The sequence below is a fragment of the Acanthisitta chloris genome, unplaced genomic scaffold (assembly GCF_000695815.1).
Source record: "Acanthisitta chloris isolate BGI_N310 unplaced genomic scaffold, ASM69581v1 scaffold104, whole genome shotgun sequence".
Lineage (NCBI taxonomy): Eukaryota > Metazoa > Chordata > Aves > Passeriformes > Acanthisittidae > Acanthisitta > Acanthisitta chloris.
In genome coordinates this window covers 22,080-43,216 of record NW_008667454.1, presented here as the reverse complement: position 1 = coordinate 43,216, position 21,137 = coordinate 22,080, and the positions used below count along the sequence as shown (strand labels likewise).

Genomic DNA, 21,137 nt, shown 5'->3' with positions numbered 1-21,137 from the left:
TAATTTTATATTGTGCAGTCTTTGTGAACAGCTGACAGACTCTCTATGTTACTGAACCTGACATTTTATAACAGCTTATGAAGAAGAACAAAGACAGGTTTCCTGGTGCTCCAGAAAAAGGAGGATGGGTAGTGGATAACTACCCTCTGTCAGTAGATCACTGGTCAGCTTTATCAGAGAAAGGACTTCTGCCTGACACTGTTGTCTGTCTGAAGAAAGCAGAAAAAGATGGTTAGTAAATGCACACTAATGGCATTTAATTTTTTATTGTATTTTTCCTGCATTGACACGTCTATAAAGCATACTTAGGAGAAAAATTAGTAGTTGTGTTCAATTTATAAAGCTTCAAGGGCTAGAGAAGGAATAATCTAGGAATCAACAAGAGTCTTCCAGATTTCTTACAATTTAGATTAAGTGACTTAGACAGAATTGAAAACAGGAATTCTTGCAAAAGCAGTAAAGCAAATTCCTCCTATTTATAATCAGTTTTCATTTTTCTCCTGTTGACAATCAGCAGTAAATACCACTGGCCTCCTGTAGTTGCAGGTTTTTGCATTCTGTGGCTGGCTGGCCACCAGCCTGCAATGTGGCCCTCAGTCAAACTTGCCTGCCTGTGCATTGGTTACCCCAGTTGCAGAATCCAGTTGCAGGTATGAACTTTCTCTGCTTGAGAGAAAAGAGGGAGAGAAAAACCTGCATGTAGGTGTATCTTGTTCTCTAGCCTGGGATCAAAAAAAATCATAACTTCTTACCCAGACTGACATAGTAGCTTAGCACCCATGAATTCAAAGGGATTTTTACATCCCTCTTTCAAGCAGGAAGGAAGGTTGGTACCAGGCATGAATAACTAAACATATTCATATGCTGTTAAAGCTTTTGCCTGCCAAATCATGTCTTAATGGATTATGCCTGCTTGATTCATACCACACCACAAGTTTAATTGACCTTTGACAATGGGTAATTGTTACCTGTTCAACCCAGTCCTTTACCAAAAGGTGGCAGAAACTTCCTTTCAAAAAAGTTCAAGAAAGCTCAGTAACTGCCCAACACTGGAATCACAGAATCATAGAATTTTAGGGGTTGGCATGGACCTTATAGATCATCCAGTCCCACCCCTCCCTGCAGGGGAAGGGTTTAAGAGACATCTGGGTCTGACACTGAAGGATATGGTTTAGGGGTTATAGCAGTGACAGGTTAATGGTTGGACTTAATGATCTTAGAGATGTCCTCTAATCTTGATGGTTCTATGATTCTATGAGTAAAGTGAGGTGAAAGAGATGATAAAAATGTCTATTATACCCTTTGGCTGAAAGTGTAACTTTTTGCTTGTGGATACATTTCCTTGAATTTAGCTATTTTGTTTCATTTTGTTCTTTTTATTCTTTCTTCTTATTTGGACAATTGTGTTAACTCTTTATTTGATTCCCACTGATTTCTGTCACTGAAATATTCATTTAGTTGTGGAGTTTACATTTTCACAGCATTTGAGTCATTACTTGGTAAGCTATTCCCTGAACTGATCTAAATTGTCCTAAGTCCACCGGTGAAAATGGATTTCAGCTACACAGCCATATATCACAAATCTATCTGCCTGAGTAACTCAGTCAGTAGAGGCCCTAGTAGGAACAGCATATTTTTCATTTCTGTCAATCAGCTGTAGAGATATGTACATTATTTATGTTTTCATTTGAGTGTTTTTCATTTGTTTCTTCGTTTTCTTTGTACACAGGCAAATACAATAAGTGTCAGATTAATCATGATCCATGGAAATGTAAGATAAATCCTTTCAGTTCTGACTCCCCTCATGGCCTTCATCATAACCTCACAATATCCCAGACTCACGTTATTATGTGCTTGAAATTGAAAACACAGCTCTAAAACCATAGAAATCAACAGTATAACAACATTTCAGTGCTATATATGCCTTTTGTTGACTTTAAAAAGAAGTGAGAAAGATGTCTGTAATTTATTAAACAATATTCCTAACCCAATGGCTTTAGTTTTATACAGAGGCATAAAACTCATTACTGTGCTATGATTGTGCTGCAGGATACTTGGCAAATGGGAATGAAAATAAGTCTCAGATTTTGGGAATTCTAACAGATGAAGCATTAGAAAAGAAAGGAGAAGAAGTAAGGTAAAATATTCCAAACATCTGTATGGGCATAAGAAAATTCTACCCTCACTTTGTGTTAAAGGTATCAGTGCATTTATCAACACAAATGTACTAAAGCAATGCACTAAGACCAGGAGTGATGTCTAGATGTGTTCACTTTGAAGAGTATTTCATTTCTGTCATAAATATGGGGGCAGAAGAATCTCTTGCTAAATGCATTCTCAATAGCCTTTCACTAGTCTTTTAATGCAGTGAAACAATAGCATTTTAGATAACAAAATATAGTTGACATTTATTTTTTACAACCCAAATTATTCCACATCTTTACATTTAATATATCTGCAACTTGCTTCAGTAATATTTACGAAGGTCTGAAGATAAATAAACTTTTATTTACAGAACAGAAATGCAAGAAACCCTGACAACAGAGGAAAATCAGTTTCTAGGGGCTGCTGAGGAGAAAGGTGAAAGTATGTATGATTTGACTTCTATTTTATCTAATTATGTGATTCAAATCATTTAATGATTTGGGGTTTTATGCAGATTTTACAGTTTTGATTTTCTTTTTACGTTCAGCATCTAGGAAGTTGAGTTTATGTAACTATCGTCACTGATTCAGGCACTCGTTTCTGTGTGTCATTCTTCATGGATGTTACAGAATAGACAGTTTTCATTGAAGCAGCCAGCACTGTTATGGTTTTCAGTAAATCCAAAGGACAGGATTCTGTCTCCTCTAGTAACTTTTCTAAGTCATTTATTAACTGTCTTGATACTTCCTACTCATCAAAAAATCTGTATCCCTTTATGAAACATTGTTAGAATGTATCAGCCAATAGCTAATAAAAATCACAGTACTGTCTGATTTCCTGTTCTTCCTACAAGAAACTCACCCTGAAGTTAAAAGGGAACAGAAATTTTTTCAGGAACGGCCCTCTAGTCATGCATTAAGAATTGCTCAGTGTGGTAGGAACATACATTATGAATTGCTGAATCCAGGAGCCCAGCAGAGGTGAAGCTGGTGGAGCTCCATGTCCCCAGAACCAGGCAGTAATGAGCCTGAGCATGTATTCCCATTTCCCCTTTCAATCTTCTCTTGCTTTATTATCCATGCTAGTTCCTCTCCAATCCACTTTGATCCTTCCTCCTCCTTGTCTTTGGTCCTTCTCAGAAAAGCCTCCTAATATTATAAATCTCCCATAATCCCAAACTGCTTTTCCTGGCATCTCCTAATGAATCTCATGTCCCCTAGGCAGTAATCAACATGACCCAGGGAGAGCCTCTCGGGGTGACTTATCTCAATAGCTTTCACACCCAGACCATGCCTTCATCATCCTCTTCTAATGGCCCTGAGGGGAGTCAAGTGAAGGTTATGTCTGGATTAGATTATTGGGGTTCCCCCATCTATCACTGTTCCTCCTCTCCTTTGTGCTTATAGAGATTAGCCTTTAATAACAGAACCTAACACCATTAAAAGCAAAGGAATTATGTGTACTGCCTGAGGTTTCCCCTCTGAGAAGAATATTCATAAAACATTCATAATTAATATTAATAGGTCTAGTGGGAGGTGTCCCTGCCCAAGGCAGGGGGTTGGGACTAGATGATCTATAAGGTCCACTCTAACCCCTAAAATTCTGTGATTCTATGAATAAAACAATCTGTGAGGAGTGAGATTTTGGCAGCAGGACAACTCTCACAAGTAGGCTGGATTTTTGCACCTCTGATAATTCTGTCAGATGGATTGAGGTTTAGAATTAGTTCCAGTTAGTTTCAATGGTTGGAACCTCAATAGTCAAAAAAGTTGCAGGGTTTTACTTCCCTTTTTGCCTTGATCACTGCCTACTTTCCTAGTCACTGTCTGATTTGGAACTGCTGTTGAGATGAATTACCATGCACAAAGTCCTTGTCTCTACATTAAGAACTAGGCTGGGGACTTCAGAATATTTTCTTACTCTGACTATGGGATCTCAAGGTTTCTCCATCATAGCCTAAATTATCACCCAAGGCCTGGAGCTGAAATTAAAAATCGAAGTGCGTAAATTCCCTCTTTTTTTTCCCTCTGATCAGAGGCCTAGACTGCCATTACTGTCTTCTTTTCAAACAAAACATGCTGGTTTCTGTACAAAAAAGTGATGGCCAAGCTTAAATTCTGTATTGCCAGTATGTCTCACATATACTTCCCTTGGCAGTATCCAGCCTGGCATTTATTTTATCTGTATATAACAAGGCCTAAATTGTAAATGTGGTATAAGGTAGACTGAATATGATAACATGCTTTTAATTAACTTTTCACCTACTCCCTGAAAAAATACTCTAGCTGTGCAGAGTTCTTTAATTTACATATAAACTTTTAAAAAATCAACATTACAACTCTTTAGTGTCTCTAATAAAGCACATAACTCTTCTCCAAAGTGAATGAGTTCTGTCATGTTAAATATAAAGGCTTCTACAAAGATACTCTATTATCTGTGTCTCAAGCAACAAAGTTCATCCTAGTTTTGACTATCTAATTCATTTTGATTTAAGTACATCAAAACAACATTTATTAATGATAGAAGTCATAATGTCATGCACACACTTGTGCTCTTAACACGTGGTAAGTCCTTGTTCAAAGAAAATCATGTTTTCTTATGCTTACATTTGATGTCAGTAATCAAACACTGACTCACCACAACATTTCAGTCTTGCTGCAGTTAGCCTGGCATCTGTTTTATTTTATTTCACATGTAGTGCCATCAGCACATTGACTGCAGCTTTTCTCCCATGTGACATGTCTTTAGAGAGACCTAAATGAGTGATATGTTCACAGTTTGTTGGTTGGGGGTTTTTTTAGATAGCAGTTATGATGCAAAAATGATAACTTGGAAAAATACTCCAGAGCCTCAATCATACTCTTTTTGATTCTCATATATAATATCATGTGGGAATGGCTCAAAGTTGCACCAGGAGAGGTTTAGACTGGACAAGAGGAAGCATTTAATTACTGAGAAGGTGGTCAAATGCTGGAACAGACTTCCCAGAGAGATGGTTGATGCACCTACCAATACCGTTAATAACATGCTTAACTTTGGATCATTCTCCATGAACTGCTGCAGTGTGGGTCACTCTCCACAGGGTGCAGTCCAGTCCCTCAGGGACAGTTGCAGTGCAGGTTCCCCCACAGGATCACAAGTCCCACCAGGAACTCTGCTCCAGTGTGGGTCTCCTCTCTCCAGAGGTTCACAGGTCCCTGCCAGGAGTCTGCTCCAGCAGGGGCTCCCCACGGGGTCACAGCCTCATTTGGGAATCCAAGAACTCCAGCATGGGTCTCCTCCATGGGCTGCAGGTGGATTACTGCACCCTCTTAACTTCCATGGGCTGCAGGGACATAGCTGCCTCACCATGGTCTTCATCACAGGTCTTACGGGATCCTCAGCTCCAGTGCCTGGAACACCTCCTCCCCTTCCTTCTCCACTGACCTTGGTGCCTGCAGAGTTGTTTCTCTCACATATTCTCCCTCCTCTCTGCTCTGGCCACAATTACTTCTGCACAATAACTTTTTTCCTTTCTTAAATATGTTATCCCAGAGGTGTTACTACCACCACTGATGGGCTCAGCCTTGGCCAGGAGTAAGTCTGTCCTGGAGCCACTGGCATTGGCTCTGCCAGACATGGGCAAGCATCTAGCAGCTTCTCACAGAAGCCATCCCTGTAGCCCCCACCACTGCCAAAAACTGGCCATGCAAACCCACTACAAACATTCAACAGGCAGATGATGTGTGCTCAGTCCAACAGCCTCTAAATATATTCCTTTTGGGTTTTTTGAAGGCTTGCATCCTGATTTGTGTTTTTTTATACATGTAACTGGAGGCTTTTCAGGGAGAGAGTTTGAACAAGGACAGTTTATTACAGACAAGAGATAGCAAATTACTTGTACTACAGACTTCAAAGCAAGCCACAGTGATACTGACTTCACAGTTTGTTCAATCTTTGTGTAAAGTTGCATGATCTTCAGAGCCACTTTCTGCCCTCCTTCATGAGACAGATGTGATAATTACACTTTAATACCTGTAATCACAGTGTTTTAGCTGGAGAAATTTCAAAATTTGAAACAGAAAGAACATCTTTCTCAATTAGATCCCAAAATTAGATAAACCTTAGTTTATAATGGAATAGTCAGGTTCAAGTTACTTAAACACTTCAAATGCACTTAAAGGCACATTGGTATTGCCTGATAAAAAATAACACACCACATATTTGCACTCTGAAGAACAACAAAACCTTTACTGCCTAAATACCAAAATAATAAATGTGTACAGAGATCTATGGAAATAACACTTGAAATGAGCATTGCTGAAATTCCAGGTTGATAAAAGCTCTTGTATTCAGAAATCCATGAGCACTCTCTACAGGATGAAGTGTTAATGGAGGGAAATCAGATGAAAAAACCTGTTGAAAGTCAGTCTCATGGTTTGTAACTCACACACACACACACAAAAGTAGACAGAACAAAATACCAGGAAAAAATGAAGGGAAAAAACGGCCACGAAATAATCAAATTGCATATTCATAAACACCTACATGTGATTTTAACAAATCCTGTTTCTACAGACCATTTAAAAATTAATATTATGTCTGCATTAATCAGAAATTACTAGTCAATTCCCTGTGGAAAGGATCTTGGCAGAAAATGGGAATGGATGAATACTAACTTTGGGTAAGAATGATCAAAATATGTCCTGTATTTTCTGAGTCATCCATTTTCCTGCTAATAGCTTGCCAGATTGCACACAGATTCATGTTTTCTTCTTTTTGTTATTAGACCAAATTCTGCAGCACATGGAACTGCACAGAACAATAAGCTAATGAAAAGAAATCCTTTATCAACTTTCTCTCAAAAAGCCATTTTGAAGGCAGCTCATCTTTAATGGGGATAGTCTGCTTTTGTTTTTAAAATACACATTTAGCTTTTCTCTACCGGAATTTTTAGAATATTTTGTAGTCCAAACCAGAAATAAATCCAATCCAAACTATTTTATTTAATAACAAGTTGTTAAATATACACATTTTATGCATTAGAAAGAATCCCCTTAATCTGCAAACTGGAGTTGTCTTTCCAAATGCCAGGAATCAGTACACATGATTTAAGTTTGTCTATAAGTACATTTCATTGTAATATGCTGAAAGTTATTTGGCAGTATATGTTGATAAGTAAGTAATGAAAAGTCTGTATAAACAAACTACATGGTCTGTTTCAGAAAGACAATTGAAAATATGTTCAAAGTGAAAGACATATCTGTTCCAAGAAATAGAAGTGTCACTGTTATCCTACATTTTGCCTTTGTGTTTATTTTGATAGCTAAGCTCTGATGAAGAAGACATTCTGGCTTTTGGTGCCTCTGTCTCAGCTATGGCAGGGTTTGAGAGGGAAGGAAAGAAGGATTTTTTTATCTTTTTTTTGTTGCTGAATATGGACTGAGGGCAGAAAAAGTCATATCTAATACTAGCAGAACACTGAAAAAAAAAAGATATATTAAAGCCTCTCCTTCCCCAGCAATTCACTTAGAGAATGTGGGGGCAGAAAGCCTTCGAGGATTGTTTGTCTCTATGGTAACTGCACTCAGTAAGAGCAAAGAAGACACAGAGCAAAAGAATATGAGAGATTGTCATATAGGCATTGCCTATGAAAGCCCAAGATTTAAGTCTGGGGAGGATTGTTTCCTATCACCTCTGTGATAAGGAAAAGAAATTAAAAACAGTGCTGTTAGACAGACTCCACCTCCTCCAAAAGATACTTGTTTGCATTTTTATATCATGTATTTTTGAGCCATTGCTGTATTTTCGAGCATTTTTCTTGACTACCATTGTAATTTCTTTAAAAATATCTTCTCACCATAAGTAACCTCTCCAAGCAGAATTATCAGCACTTGTATCTAATGGCAAAGGAAGAGCTGCCATAAGTAAAAACATTTTCAGTAGTTTTGGTCCCTGGGACCCAGTTTGGAACAAACTAAATGCCAAGGAGGCAACATTTTTTGTTGGAATAAGGTTCATATACCAGAACCAAAACTAAATATGGTTTGTGTTGTTTGATTTTTGGGCTGTCCATTTTTCCTAGGAATGTAAACCTTTCTTCTTTTTTTACTTCTCCCCTCTTTCCAGGGGAAAGTTTCTCCAGTTCACTTAGGCCTAGGTAATCTATTTAAAAGTTCTGTAAGTATGCTGGATATGTTTTCTTAAGCAAAAAACCCTCCCAGATAGAGGTAATCTGACAGAATTACATGCCTAGAGAAGCAAACCAAAACTGGAACACATGCTGGTCCATCATTTCCTGAATATGGCCTGTCGGGAGAGGTGTAACATGAATTTTAAGTGCTTTGGAGTTAAAGGTTCACGTGGGAATCACTCTATTAAGTGGATTTGTTACCACGTTCAACATTCTGTCTCAGATTATGCCAAATATTCATTTAAATCCATTTTTATGCCTGTATATTTCCAAAGTTTCATGACCTACTCAAAACTGAGAGGTTTTTAGAGTGCTGGACTGTAAGAGATGATCTGCTGAAAGCCAAATGCAGACAGCTCTCCTCCCTCTCCTCCATGTGTGGTTGCTGTGAACAGGGCTGTGGCTCACAGGGCACCACATGTGACTTCTGCAGTGTGACTGTGCCAGGGACAACACGTGCAACAGGCAGTTACTGTAACCTAGTTATTAATGTCTCCCTGTGCTTGTTTTCTTAAAAGCTGTGCTCCTTAATGGAGTCATCATTACATACTGCATTAGAGCTGCCCAAATTTAAGCAGGTTTTACCTGGCTGCATCTCTGCCTCGTTTGGAATACATCACTGCAGAATCAACATAATTAATGGTGCCGTTTACGCAGCATCTTTTCATGTACATCAAGAGGTCTTTTCATGTTCCTATTTAGAATCATGTCAAGAGACAAAAATGTTGTTGCAGGGGATAACTAATGTAATGACATCTAGAATGAATGTGTAGTTTGGTAAAATATAAATGTTTACAAACATTTTCAAGAAAAAAATCTCATTCAAGATCAGACTATTTGAAATCTGCAAGGTGATTCTGCTTAGTGATGTGCTCTTTTGCTCTTTTGGTTTATGTTTAGACTAATAATTATTCAAACAGGAAGAAAATTAGCCACTGAGGGGTGAGTGTATTAGTTGTGTTGTTCAAAACTGTACAAAAAAGGGGGGAAATGTATTAAGTGCTCGTTGTCATAATAGATGACAAAAATACTTGCTAAAATGCTTATTTGTTAATAAAGTTTTGCAGTAGTTTTGGGGGCAGCATGTCAGACACTGTGAGGGCCAACTGCTCCCAGAGGAACAGGGAGCTGGCAGCACAGTGTGGGAACGTGGCCATCAGGACAGGGCCCAGCAGCCAGAGCCATTCCCACCACCCCAGCCAGGAGCAGGGCAGCTCCCCGGGGACAGGGACGAGCTGGGGCCAGGCTGGGGTGTCAGCCTGTGGGTTGGCCCAGCCCAGCAGAGCACACGGCCAGGCAGGGCTGTGGGGCCCTGCATGGGCATTCCTTGGGCAAGGACTGATGTCCCTGAGGGCTGACATGGGGTCCTGGGCTGTGGGCACCTGGGGGGACCCCTCGGAGCATATGAATTGCTCTAGAGGGCCTGACTTATTTCAAATCCAAGTCTATCATGCGTATAGTAGAGGTAAATGGGGTATTGAGAGAGAAGTTTCAGTCTCATAAGTGAAAGAATAAAATTATTAAAAACACCTAAGTATTTAGAAATGTACTATATTTATAGCAGATTACACATTAATACCCAGACCTATGACAAGGTGTAGACATTACAGTGCCCAAAACTGCTGTCCTAACTTTTAAGCACCTGACTTCATATATGGAGTAAAGGGTTCTAGAAACAGGCACAAGAAGTGTCAAACTATCAAGGGGCCAACCTTAGTAAGCCATGAAAGAATGCCAAAAGGAGGTTTGTGTCTGAAATCCTGCATCTGTTCTAATTTGGCTAATGACAAAAGAACAGGAGTCCCTAGCTCTGGCTCTTCAGCAGTTAAGTCCCTGGAGGCAGGACACTGGTTTGCTTTCTTCTAGAGACAGTAGTGGCACTGCCCTTTGATACCTTCATGGGTAGATTAGCCATCCAAGTCAGAAAAACGTTAGGTATGTTCCTTGTCCTGCAGGCACTCACATATCCAGCTGTTATCGACACTTCCAGGTGATGCTTAGTTGGCAGCATATCAGACAAAAGTTAGACAGCATCTCTCCTCTGATCATTATGTTTAGTCCTATTTCCTGCCAAATCATACTGGCACTGAATCACTGAAATCCAGGTGCATTGTACTTAGCATTTGTTGATCTGGCTCTGTTATGGAAAATTAAAGGTGTCATTTGTGAATTTCTTCAACAATCCTCAAGAGGAGATTGAGAGACATTTGGTTCTGGGTGGAAATACAAGTTTTCTTAATGCAGAAAATTGTAACAGGGAAATCTAAGCCTTCATAAGCCAGAAAAATTGTTTGGATTTTTCAGGCTGAGACAAACTCAAGATGCATGTTACAGTGCTGCAATGTGATATAGTGAGTGTTGGCCTGTTTAATGCCGGGGAGTAACCATAAATCATTGGGGTTTTAATGTTGGGGGGTAATTTTAAGAAAGTAGTCAAAGTTTTTGACATAGGAAAGCATTATGTAAGACTTTCAATTCTAGTAATACTTCTTCCTTGTATGTGTAGTGAGTTATATAAGAAAAAATAGTAGTAATGGTCCTTTCTTTTCTAAAGGATCCATAAAAGTTCATTGGGATAGACTGAACATGTTGTTACTTGTGCCAAAATTGGTTCCTGCTCTTTCAAACTAAAACCAAGGCAGAAACAGCAAGAGAATAGGAAAATTATAGCAAAGTAGAAAATCACTCCATCCACTGCTCAAGGTTTTCCTTGCATTGTCAGTTCTGACAAGAGACACAGCATGGGCTGTAAATCCTAGCAAACTTATAGTACTATCAGAGCATAGTACTGTCGTTGTCCTTAACTGCTTTTCTGTCTGTAGCTGAAAGCAGTGATGTCAGACTTAGTAAACAGAACAGAAAAGAAAAATAATAAGAAGAGAATTGATGATTATATGAGTGCAGGGAATGGGAATAGCAGCAACAACACCACATTGCTGCTGCCAGAGACTGTTCCTGATTTAGTAAGGACCAGGTCTTGATGCTGTCTAGGCACCTCTGTATCATCTCCTGTCTGAAACAGTGTCTCAGGGCTTCCAGGGCCTAATAATGTCTGAATAGATACTCAGTGCATCCCTAGGAACCAGTGCGTACCTTTCTCCCTTTTTAATGTGTCAATATCAATTTTTTAGTTCTGCGTCTGCTGCCAATATCAAGTTTTTAATTCCTTCTGTCTTCTTCAGCAAAATGGATGGTGGTTGAAGAAACCAACTTGTCATTTCACTCACAGAGTATGACAACACATTTGGCATGGTTTTGTCATGTTTACCATGTGTAGTACCTGTGACTTTCTTATTTATATTAATGCATCCTTTCAATCTCTAACTTTTGCTTACTTTCCATGTTAGGAGACAGGCTTGGACCTCTCTGATCTTAAACAACTGACACTACAAATTCCTGCACAATATTTCTCAAGAGATTAAAGTATTCTCTTTCTCTTAATTATTGAACAAATTATTGTATGCAGACATGGCTCCAGTAAAGCCAGAATTTTCTGTGAGAGTTTCCCAGTTCAAGTATCCACAGAGAAAAGTTCTAATTTTAAAAAATATATGTTAATTTATTCATTCAAATTTGTATTACTATTATTACCATAATTTATTTGCTCCACGTCCTGGAGTCTATTGACTGGCAGATGGGATTTGCATCCAGAGTCTTCATCCTTGAATAAATATGGATGACTTTTAGCCTCCAGAGAAATGGGTTAAACTTTTGCATCTCATTGTTGGTACTATAGAATCACTCCACACATACATATATCTCTCTTGCCTCATACGTCAGTATTTGGGTTCTAGAGGTCATAGGTATAACAAGCCTTTGTCTGGAAAAGTAAGTGTATTCTTAAGATCCCTATGAGCCCAAGGAGGTGCAGAGGGAACAGCACACAAAGTCATGCTCCAAGAACATGGCAAACCTAGGCTGCTGCTACTTTCAGGGGCTTTGCAGGTAGTGTAAAAGAAGCTGTTCCTGCGAGCCCCGTGAGTAACACAGTGACTTTTATGTATGATGGGACTCCTCTATTTTTTTGGGACCTTCAGCTTTCAACCCCTGCACATTCTCCCTACACAGATTGGGATAAGCAGAGGTGATATACCTTTCTTCCAAGACAGTGCATTATCAAATTAATTTTAGTATGCTGATCCATTTCACTGGGAAGGGCCAAAAAGTCTCAACAGGTAACTTACTCAAAATGAGAATTCTCAGTATTTTAAAACAACTGTTAAGATTAATTTTCATAAAATATTCTGAGTTAGCAGGGACCCACAAGGATCCTGGTCCAAATTCCAGCCTTGCACAGAACAACCCCACAACTGTACTTTGTTTCAAAACTGGTATACTGCATGGCTTAGGTTTTACCTCACCCCTCTGCTTTAGGATTTCAATCTTCAGTACCACCCCTCATAGCCCTGATATTTACACTGAAGTGAACTTCTCTCTTTAGTCCCTTCTTTTTCCTTTCTCCCCGAAATCCTCTACTTCCTCTGCAATTTTACCGTGTGGATCTTTATATATCTGAGTACTGTTAGCATAAATGAAGGTGTAATTCCTTTACATCTCTACACTGAGATCTTATGCCGACAAGGAGAAAGACCTAGCAGTGTGTATTACATTTCTTGTCCTGTAAAGAGAACATGCTCCACTTGAAAAAGAACAGATACCTAACATGCAACCTGAGCACTCCACAACAGTCTCAGTAACTGAACCTGAACCAGGTCAGAACATGAGGTCACTTCTCTGCAATGTATGCTGGTTTTCCTACTCTTTATTTTTCCCTATACTGGCACAAAGCCAGTATATGGAGAGCCTGTGAAAAGCTGTGCATCACTAAATAATAATTTTTAAATTAGCATATTCTATATCATATTTCTTTGCAGAAAGAGTCATTATATTTATCTGAGTGCTGATTTAAATAGCCATATGCAAATTTAGTTAAGTAATTTCACCCCATTTGTTTTCCTGGTGAAGCATCAGTACATACAATATCAACATAATGGATCTGGCATTCTCAAAGTCTCTTTGTAAACTGCTAATATGATAATTCATAATTTGGGAGGGGAGAGAAGCAGCATTAAAAATATAGGCCACCGTATTTGAGCAAAATAAAAACAATCCTAAAGCAAAACTGTATTTTTTACATGTAAAACATAGAATCATAGAATCAACCAGGTTGGAAGAGACCTTAAAGATCATCAAGTCCAACCCTAGCGTCATTACTAGACCACGGCACTAAGTCCCATATCCAGTCTCATCTTGAAAACCTCCAGGGATGGTGAATCCACCACATCCCTGAGCAGCCCATTCCAATGCCTGATCACTCTCTCTGTAAAAAATCTCTTCCTAATATCCAACCAACTTTGCCTTTTATACAATATTTGATATTTCAGAAAGCACACTACCCACGTTGGCAGAGGATGATTTTCCAGATATACCAGACAAGGAAACAATTAAAAGGAAGATTGAACTTTTCATGCATGATTGGAAAATGGTGGAATCAGAAATCCAGAAGTCACCTCTAGTTCAGGTGGTGGTGTTAGAGATTGCTGAGCAAACTCCAGAAAGTCTGCTTACTCAAACTGTGCTGGCCATGGAAGGTAGGTAGTCCTTTTATGTGATTGGCACTTAACCTATCAAGAAAAATTTTTCAGAGCTTATATGGTAACCACATTGCAGGAGTAGGTTATACTCAGTTCAATATTACCAACCTCAAGTGGGTCATGCTGTGTTCTGTGGGTCAGCTGAATGGCTCCATAGCAGCCTTTAAGACATAGGGAGAGTGGGGAATAGATATATTTGGCTATGGAAGTATGTATATAATAGCTTCCTAAACATTCACAGCACATTTCCCCAGTTACTTGCTCTATCCATTCACATCAGGATACTGGCTGGAGAAATGGACAGGTAACAAAGAATCACAGAATCAGGTTGGAAGGGACCACAGTGGGTCATCTGGTCCAACCTCCTTACTCAAGCAGGGTCTCAGAATTGCATCCAGATGGTTCTTGAATACCTCCAGTGAGGAACAATCCGTGACCTCTCTGGGCAACCTGTTCCAGTGCTCAGTGGCTGCACAGGAAAGAAGTTCTTCCTCATATTCAGCTGGAACTTCCTGTGCATCAGTTTTTGCTGTTACCTCTTGTTTTATTGGTTTCCACCACTGAGCAGGGTGTGGCTCCATCACCTTGGCACTTTCCATTCATATACTTGAACACATTAATGAGGTCCCTCTCAGTCATCTCTTCTTGAGACTGAACAGCCCCAACTCCCTCAGCCTTTCCTCATCAGTGAGGTGCTCCAGTCCCTTCATCATCTTCATTGACCTCCACTGGACCTGCTCCAGGAGCTCCATGTCCTTCTTGTCCTGAGGAGCTCAGAACTGGGCACAATACATGAGACAAAGGTTCACTAATGTACAATATTCATACCTACCCACATGCATAAACTGTTTCAGGACTGAATTTTACACTGATTTTTTTTTTTCATTGATATTTTTGGGTAAATTAAATTTCCTCACTCTTGCACTCAAATCTCTAAGAATTTTGAGTACTGGATAAATAATAATAATACTACATTTTCCCTATCATGACTACAATGCAAGTGTTTTATTAACCAAAGCATCTATTGTGCTGGCTTTATAATCAAGTAAAATTTGACTGATGTCAACCCTGTTGCCAAAATAATGGCACTATCTGCATGTGTTTGTGTAATACAGCTGTAATAAAGTTCACATCGAAAACCCTCATTTACTTCAAACAAAAAAGAAATAGCAGAATTTCCATTTTTGAAGAAGGCAATATATTTACTACATCTGGGGAGAACATTTTGCTCTACAAGTAGAAGAAATGCAATATGCAGTTAGCATGATTTCTTTTCACATATGCACTTGCTTTTAAGGACAAAGAGAATATATTCTGGCATAGCCAAATGAGAAATGCTGAAACATAAAAAAATTAACCTTTTCAGAACCTTTTAAATATCACGGTTGGGAATTATCTGCTGAAGACTTAGAGGAGGAAGCAGAAGATCTGAGTGCTGAAAAGGAAGATGAAGAAGAAGAAGAAGAAGAAGAAGAAGAAGAAAAAGAAGAAGAAGAAGAAGAAGAAGAAGCTGAGGAAGAGGAAGAGGAAAGTGAAAGTGAAGAAGTAAGCATGCTGGCTTTATCTGTTTATGCTTTTATTTTAATTCATTTATTTTCAGTTTGAAAAGAACCCCAGAGAAGTCAGGTTTGGCACCTGATTTTGTATGGTCCAGTTTCAGCCTTCTCAGAGAATAAATATTAGCATGTGCTTCAAGAATACTTCCATTATATTTCTGTGTTTTGGCTGATAGGAGTTTTACTGCAGCTTTTTGTACCTTAAACACCCTCGTGCTAATAGAGAGAATGAATGAACACAGTTTTGCCAGATGGCAAAGAAACAAACATGAACTTTGATTTCTGTCAACTAAGGATGATTCTGTGAGCCACCATGTAAACATCAGAAGGTACAGAATCCTAATGTGCAATCCCTGGTTTCATCTCAGCTATGGATAATTTTCACACACTCACTTTAATGAAATTCAAGGTCTAGCTTTGCCTTTCTTTTATTTCCATCCTATATTGGAAGATTCTTATCCCCAGATTTAACAGTTCAGAATATCCATACATTGTATCAGAGCAGGATTGAATAGATATTTCAGAAATTAATTTTATTGGATGAGCAATCTGACTGCATCACACATCAGCTTCCACTGTCTTTTCTGGAGAGGTCTACATTTAGAAGCAACACAAAATAAGTTTCAAGAACACAGTAGGAAAAGATTTTATCATAGCCTGATTTTGGTCTTCAACAGCTAAACTGTTATTATAATTCTGATATTGTAATTTCAGATTTAAAATGGGAGTTCTTTTCTCAGTCATTCTCTTGGACAGTTTGTTTTCTGACTTAGAATGTAAAAAGCGTCTCATAGCCTAATTTTCAGCTCACAAACTATTACACCATCCTCACTCAGTCCTCAGTTAACATATTTGGCATTACTTAATCTGATCTACTTAATCTAAGTAAACTACTGAATTCAAATAGGTTTTGAAAATTTTCCTATTTTCAGGATGAAGAAAGAACTAAGGAAGCAAAAAGGCATATGGGAGACACAAAACACTTTTGTCCAGTCAGGCTGAAAGAGGACTTCATCCTCCACCCAGGACTCCAGGAACATGCAGCTAAATATAAGGAAAAGATTTATTACTTTTCAACTTCTGAGTACAGAGATAAATTTTTGCAGAACCCTGAAGAGTATGTGGCTCACAATGAACCAATACAGGTGAGAATACTAAAAGTTATTTAAAGCAGATAATAGAAGATTAAAATTACTATTTTCCATTCCCACTTAGGATTGTTTACTATTGCTGATTTTTTTTCCTCTAGTAACAGTATATTAGGCAAGTACTTTAAGCAAGTAAAACACATGGTTTCCCTTGTGACTTTTTAGTGTAGACTTAAATTAACACATTGAATTAATGATGCAAATAAAGCAGAAAAGAGGGGAAGATTATAAAGGCTTAGAACAGGTTGCCCAGGGACATGGTGACTGTCCCAACCCTGGCAGTGTTCAAAGCCAGGTTGGATGAAGCCTTGAGCAACCTGATCTAGTGAGGAGGTGTCCCTGCCCAGGGCAGGGGGGATTGGGATTGCATGATCTGTAAGGTCCATTCCAACCCCTAAATTCTATGATTCTATGATTCTGGGATAATCTTATAATGTGATTAACAAGTTACACATATTGGGGGTTTGTTTTTGCAAGCTGAAGAAGAATAGAAGAAGAGAAGATTTGCCAGAATTGTCTAACAAAGTTTCATTTTTACCTGCTTACATCAGTTGTCATAATATCTTTGCTAAGTATTTCCAGAGAACAAGTAGTCTGTTTGGAATAGCAGTAGAAAATCTGGGAAAATTAAAATGCACAATTAAGTGACAGTTTTTGATGCAATTTTTGGAAGTGAAAAGCAGTAAGGGGTGCACTGTACACTCCAAAATGTTACAGAATATTCCATTCTTTTTTTATAGGCTCCTCCTTTACGGGTGTGTTTACTTGGGGCTCATGGAGCAGGTAAAACTACTTGTGCACGACAGATAGCAGACAAATTAGGCATTTTCCATATTCAGTTTGAAGATTATCTACAGGAACTGATCCTACCCAAAACTAAAAAGAAAGTTGGGCCCCATTTGGATGAAGAACATGAAGAAGATGATGATAAAATAGCAATTCTATCACAGGAACTGGAAGACTCTTCTCAGATCATGACTAAAACTGAGCGTGAAAAAAACAAGCAGGTAATAAAAAAACCCAAGCAGGTAACTCCCTGACAGGAGGTTGGAGTCAGGTGGGGGTTGGTCTCTTCTCCCAGACAACCAGCAGCAGGACAAGAGGGCACAGACTCAAGCTCTGCCAGGGGAGGGTTAGGTTGGATATTAGGAAGAGATTTTTCACAGAGAGAGTGATGAGGCATTGGAATGTGCTGCCCGGGGAGGTGGTGGATTCACCATCCCTGGAGGTTTTCAAGCTGAGACTGGATGTGGCACTTAGTGCCATGGTCTAGTAACCACAGTAGGGTTGGACTCGATGATCTTAAAGGTCTCTTCCAACCCAGCTGAGTCTATGATTCTATGATTCTATGAAAAATAATGAACCTTTTTAATGTCCATATGCAAAATAACAACTTTCAGGCCAGAATAGGAATTTCCTATAAAATTGTAAAAATTAAAATAATTATAAAAATATGTTCAATTATTTACTTGATGAAATTTGGAAATAATAGTTCTTTGTAATATTTTCTGATGAATGCTACAAATGTGCTTCAAAACATTTCCAAGATTTATATATAGGGTTTTTTATAACTGGTAGAGATGGATGCGAAAACAGGCTAATGGAAGACCAACTGAGTGGGAAAAAATGAAGGTCAGAATAAGAACAGGAAGGTATAATTTCCTTTGAGTATCTATAAAATGCAGGTTCAGTCAAGTGCATGTGTTCCAATTGCACAGCATTTAAATATGTTCACCATCTATGCTCTCTGCGCTCTCTTGGAGCCAAAGAATGGAATGACTCTACCAGCCCTTCAGTCTGTCCATCCCTTGTCCAAAAATCAGAAATATTTCAGTGTACATAACAGGGTGAGGTTGGATTTTGTTAATGCAGGAGGTTTTGTGACCTGGATTGTAGTGTTGTCTTTGTCTAGTGGCCACAGAATTTCAAACTAGGGAAAAAATCCTCTTCGATAGGATAAAATATGTCTTGTAGCTAAAAAACTCTTTTTCAAAGAACTGGATAGTCATGATACTGGTAAAATAAATAATGAGTTATAATTTGCAGACAATCAGATTGAATACTGGCTCAAAATCATTATAAATATACATTTTAAACCCCATCTCTTACAGGGTGTAATGTCCCTGAAGAACACTTACATAAATGTTTATTAGGGGAGAGTGGTTTCTTTTATGAGGCAGTGATATATTGGGGGAAAAGAAATCCACAAGGTTTTCATGTAAATTAATTCTTCTTTAGGCAGCAATGGATATGATAAAAGCCTTTATTGTGTGGAGAAGTCTCAACACAAGTACACAGCATATAAATCTTTCCAAAAATGTGTAGTACAAAGAAACTGAAAATCTGCCTCCTAGACAATAGAAATAAGGATTTATCCTACTCTCAAAGCTTCAGGAAGAAATAAGCTTCACATTTTTAGAGCCTTTTTTTTTTGGTGTGTGCTCCTGATACTTGCCATGTTCCATCAAGTTCCTAGTTATCAAAGATCTTCAAAGACTTCCTACTATAAGATTTAAGGAAGCATGCAGCAGAGGAAGCAGGCTGCAGGGAGGAGGCATACAGAAACTCAGGCACAGTATCAGGGAAACAAGCATGAGTGAAGGATCTGAAGGGTAGCAAGAGGAATTTCTGCAGAACAAAATATGAGTCTGCCACTGAGTGGGGCAGGTGACCTTTTGATGAAAGGTTCTGAAAATGCTGAAATGCTCAATGCCTTGTTTACTATGGTCTTTGCAAGCACAGTCTAGTCCGTGGCCTTCTAGGTCTCTGTGTCTTCAAGGAAAGCATGGGTAGAGTGGTGCTACCCACAGCAGAACAGGCCCAAATATGGGATCGCTTATGTAAACGGGACATTTACAAGTCAATGGAGAACATTCATAGGTGCTGAGGAAGATGCCAAAGCTGCATTCAAGGCCACTCTCTAGTGTCCTGAAAAGTGGGGGAGGTCCCTGATAACTGGGAGGTAGTGTTCTGATGAAATACAAGAGAAGGTAATATTGGAAGCAAATGCTTCAACACAGATGGAGCACAGATCAAAACCAGAGATGTCAGAACAAAACTTCAGGGTTTTACCAATTAAATATAAGAGGAGGTTCTTTTGGCAAGTCAGTTTACAACTTGGTCATCACAGCAAAAAATATGGCAAGTGTTCCTGGCACTGGTGGTTATGTCTGGCTCTCACTCAGCTTTATTGTTTTGGCGTCAATACTTGTCTTACACTAAGGCACTTCTGTTAGTATTTTTTCCTTGTCATCTTTATATCTGTTGGTAACCAATCTTTTGCATTAGTACTTTTTTTTCATACTTCTTGTAAAGTGCTTTATCTGATGGCATGACCTAAGCACATCTGATGCAATTTCAGTTCAGTTTAGAAATCCATTGCACAAAACTCTAGAGGATAATTTCCAAGGCTGTGAACTCCCCAAGCATTTCTCTGAATATGACTATTACCAGACTGTCTGACTATCCTGTTCTTCACTGACCCACCACCTCTCCAAAATTTCATTTAATTCCATTTGTATCATTCTCTTTCACTTTGGCACAAGACACTAGAAGTGTTATCTATCAAAGCTTAAGGTAAAGGTCAGCTATAATACTCAAAGCAAAACCACTAAAGGCAAGCAAAACATACCATGCAGTCTGGGAAGTTTAGCAAAAAAGATATCATCCTGGTTGTTTTAGCATGTGTCAGCCAAAGCCTTTACAGCATTAACTCGAGCTCTGCCAGGGGAGGTTTAGGTTGGATATTAGGAAGAGATTTTTTACAGAGAGAATGATCAGGCATTGGAATGTGCTGCCTGAGGAGGTGGTGGATTCACTGTCCCTGGAGGTTTTCAGGACGAGACTGGATGTGGCACTTGGTGCCATGGGCTAGTAACCATGGCTGGACTTGATGATCTTGGAGGTCCTTTCCAACCCAATTGACTCTATAATTCTATGATTCTATGACAGGTCTGCGGTGCAGCCTTGTCCTTCCACTCACTGTTGCGTGGGGTGTTCTCTCTTCTGTACCTGGAATATACATCTTGCTCTTTTCTTTTATCAGATACAAATGCAGTTCCAACAGCTTACTGGCAGTGGTGATGTCAGTGACACATTTTGTAATGCATTTTACTGTTTTCTCCCACTTCACATGTTTCTTTCAAGATGTCTCTGTGTTCCAGGTCTGGCTACCACTTTGTCTTCTTAGGTATCTGATGTCATACTAACACCTTTTAATATATGTGCTGTATCAGGCACTCGAGAAAATCTTACTCACATATGCACTACATTAGACCTGTGAATTCTAGCATGTTCTCAAGTTCATTTGGCTATGTTATCAGAATAGATGTCAGGCACAGGAATTCCTATTCTGACCTACCCTTGCAGCATGCAGCTCCCCACCATCATTTTGAGAGTTCCTGAATCACTTTGCATCCTTTTGTTAAAAAGCATTATTCTTTTATTTTTTAATAGGTTCTACTAACAAATTTTTGAGCAATTTGGGTTCATATGACTACTACATGAGGGAAGGACAGCAAAG

At 38.9% G+C, this 21,137-nt stretch overlaps 1 protein-coding gene across 1 annotated transcript in view; it reads left to right on the top strand.

Moving 5' to 3' along the window:
- The window catches only part of AK9 (adenylate kinase 9), a 62,736-nt gene that overhangs the window by 20,504 nt on the left and 21,095 nt on the right, over positions 1–21,137 (top strand). Inside the window, 6 exon segments of the mRNA XM_009072485.1 lie at positions 75–231; positions 2,050–2,137; positions 2,516–2,586; positions 13,702–13,908; positions 15,278–15,420; positions 17,356–17,622. Of these exon segments, the coding sequence (XP_009070733.1) occupies positions 75–231; positions 2,050–2,137; positions 2,516–2,586; positions 13,702–13,908; positions 15,278–15,420; positions 17,356–17,622 (933 nt within the window).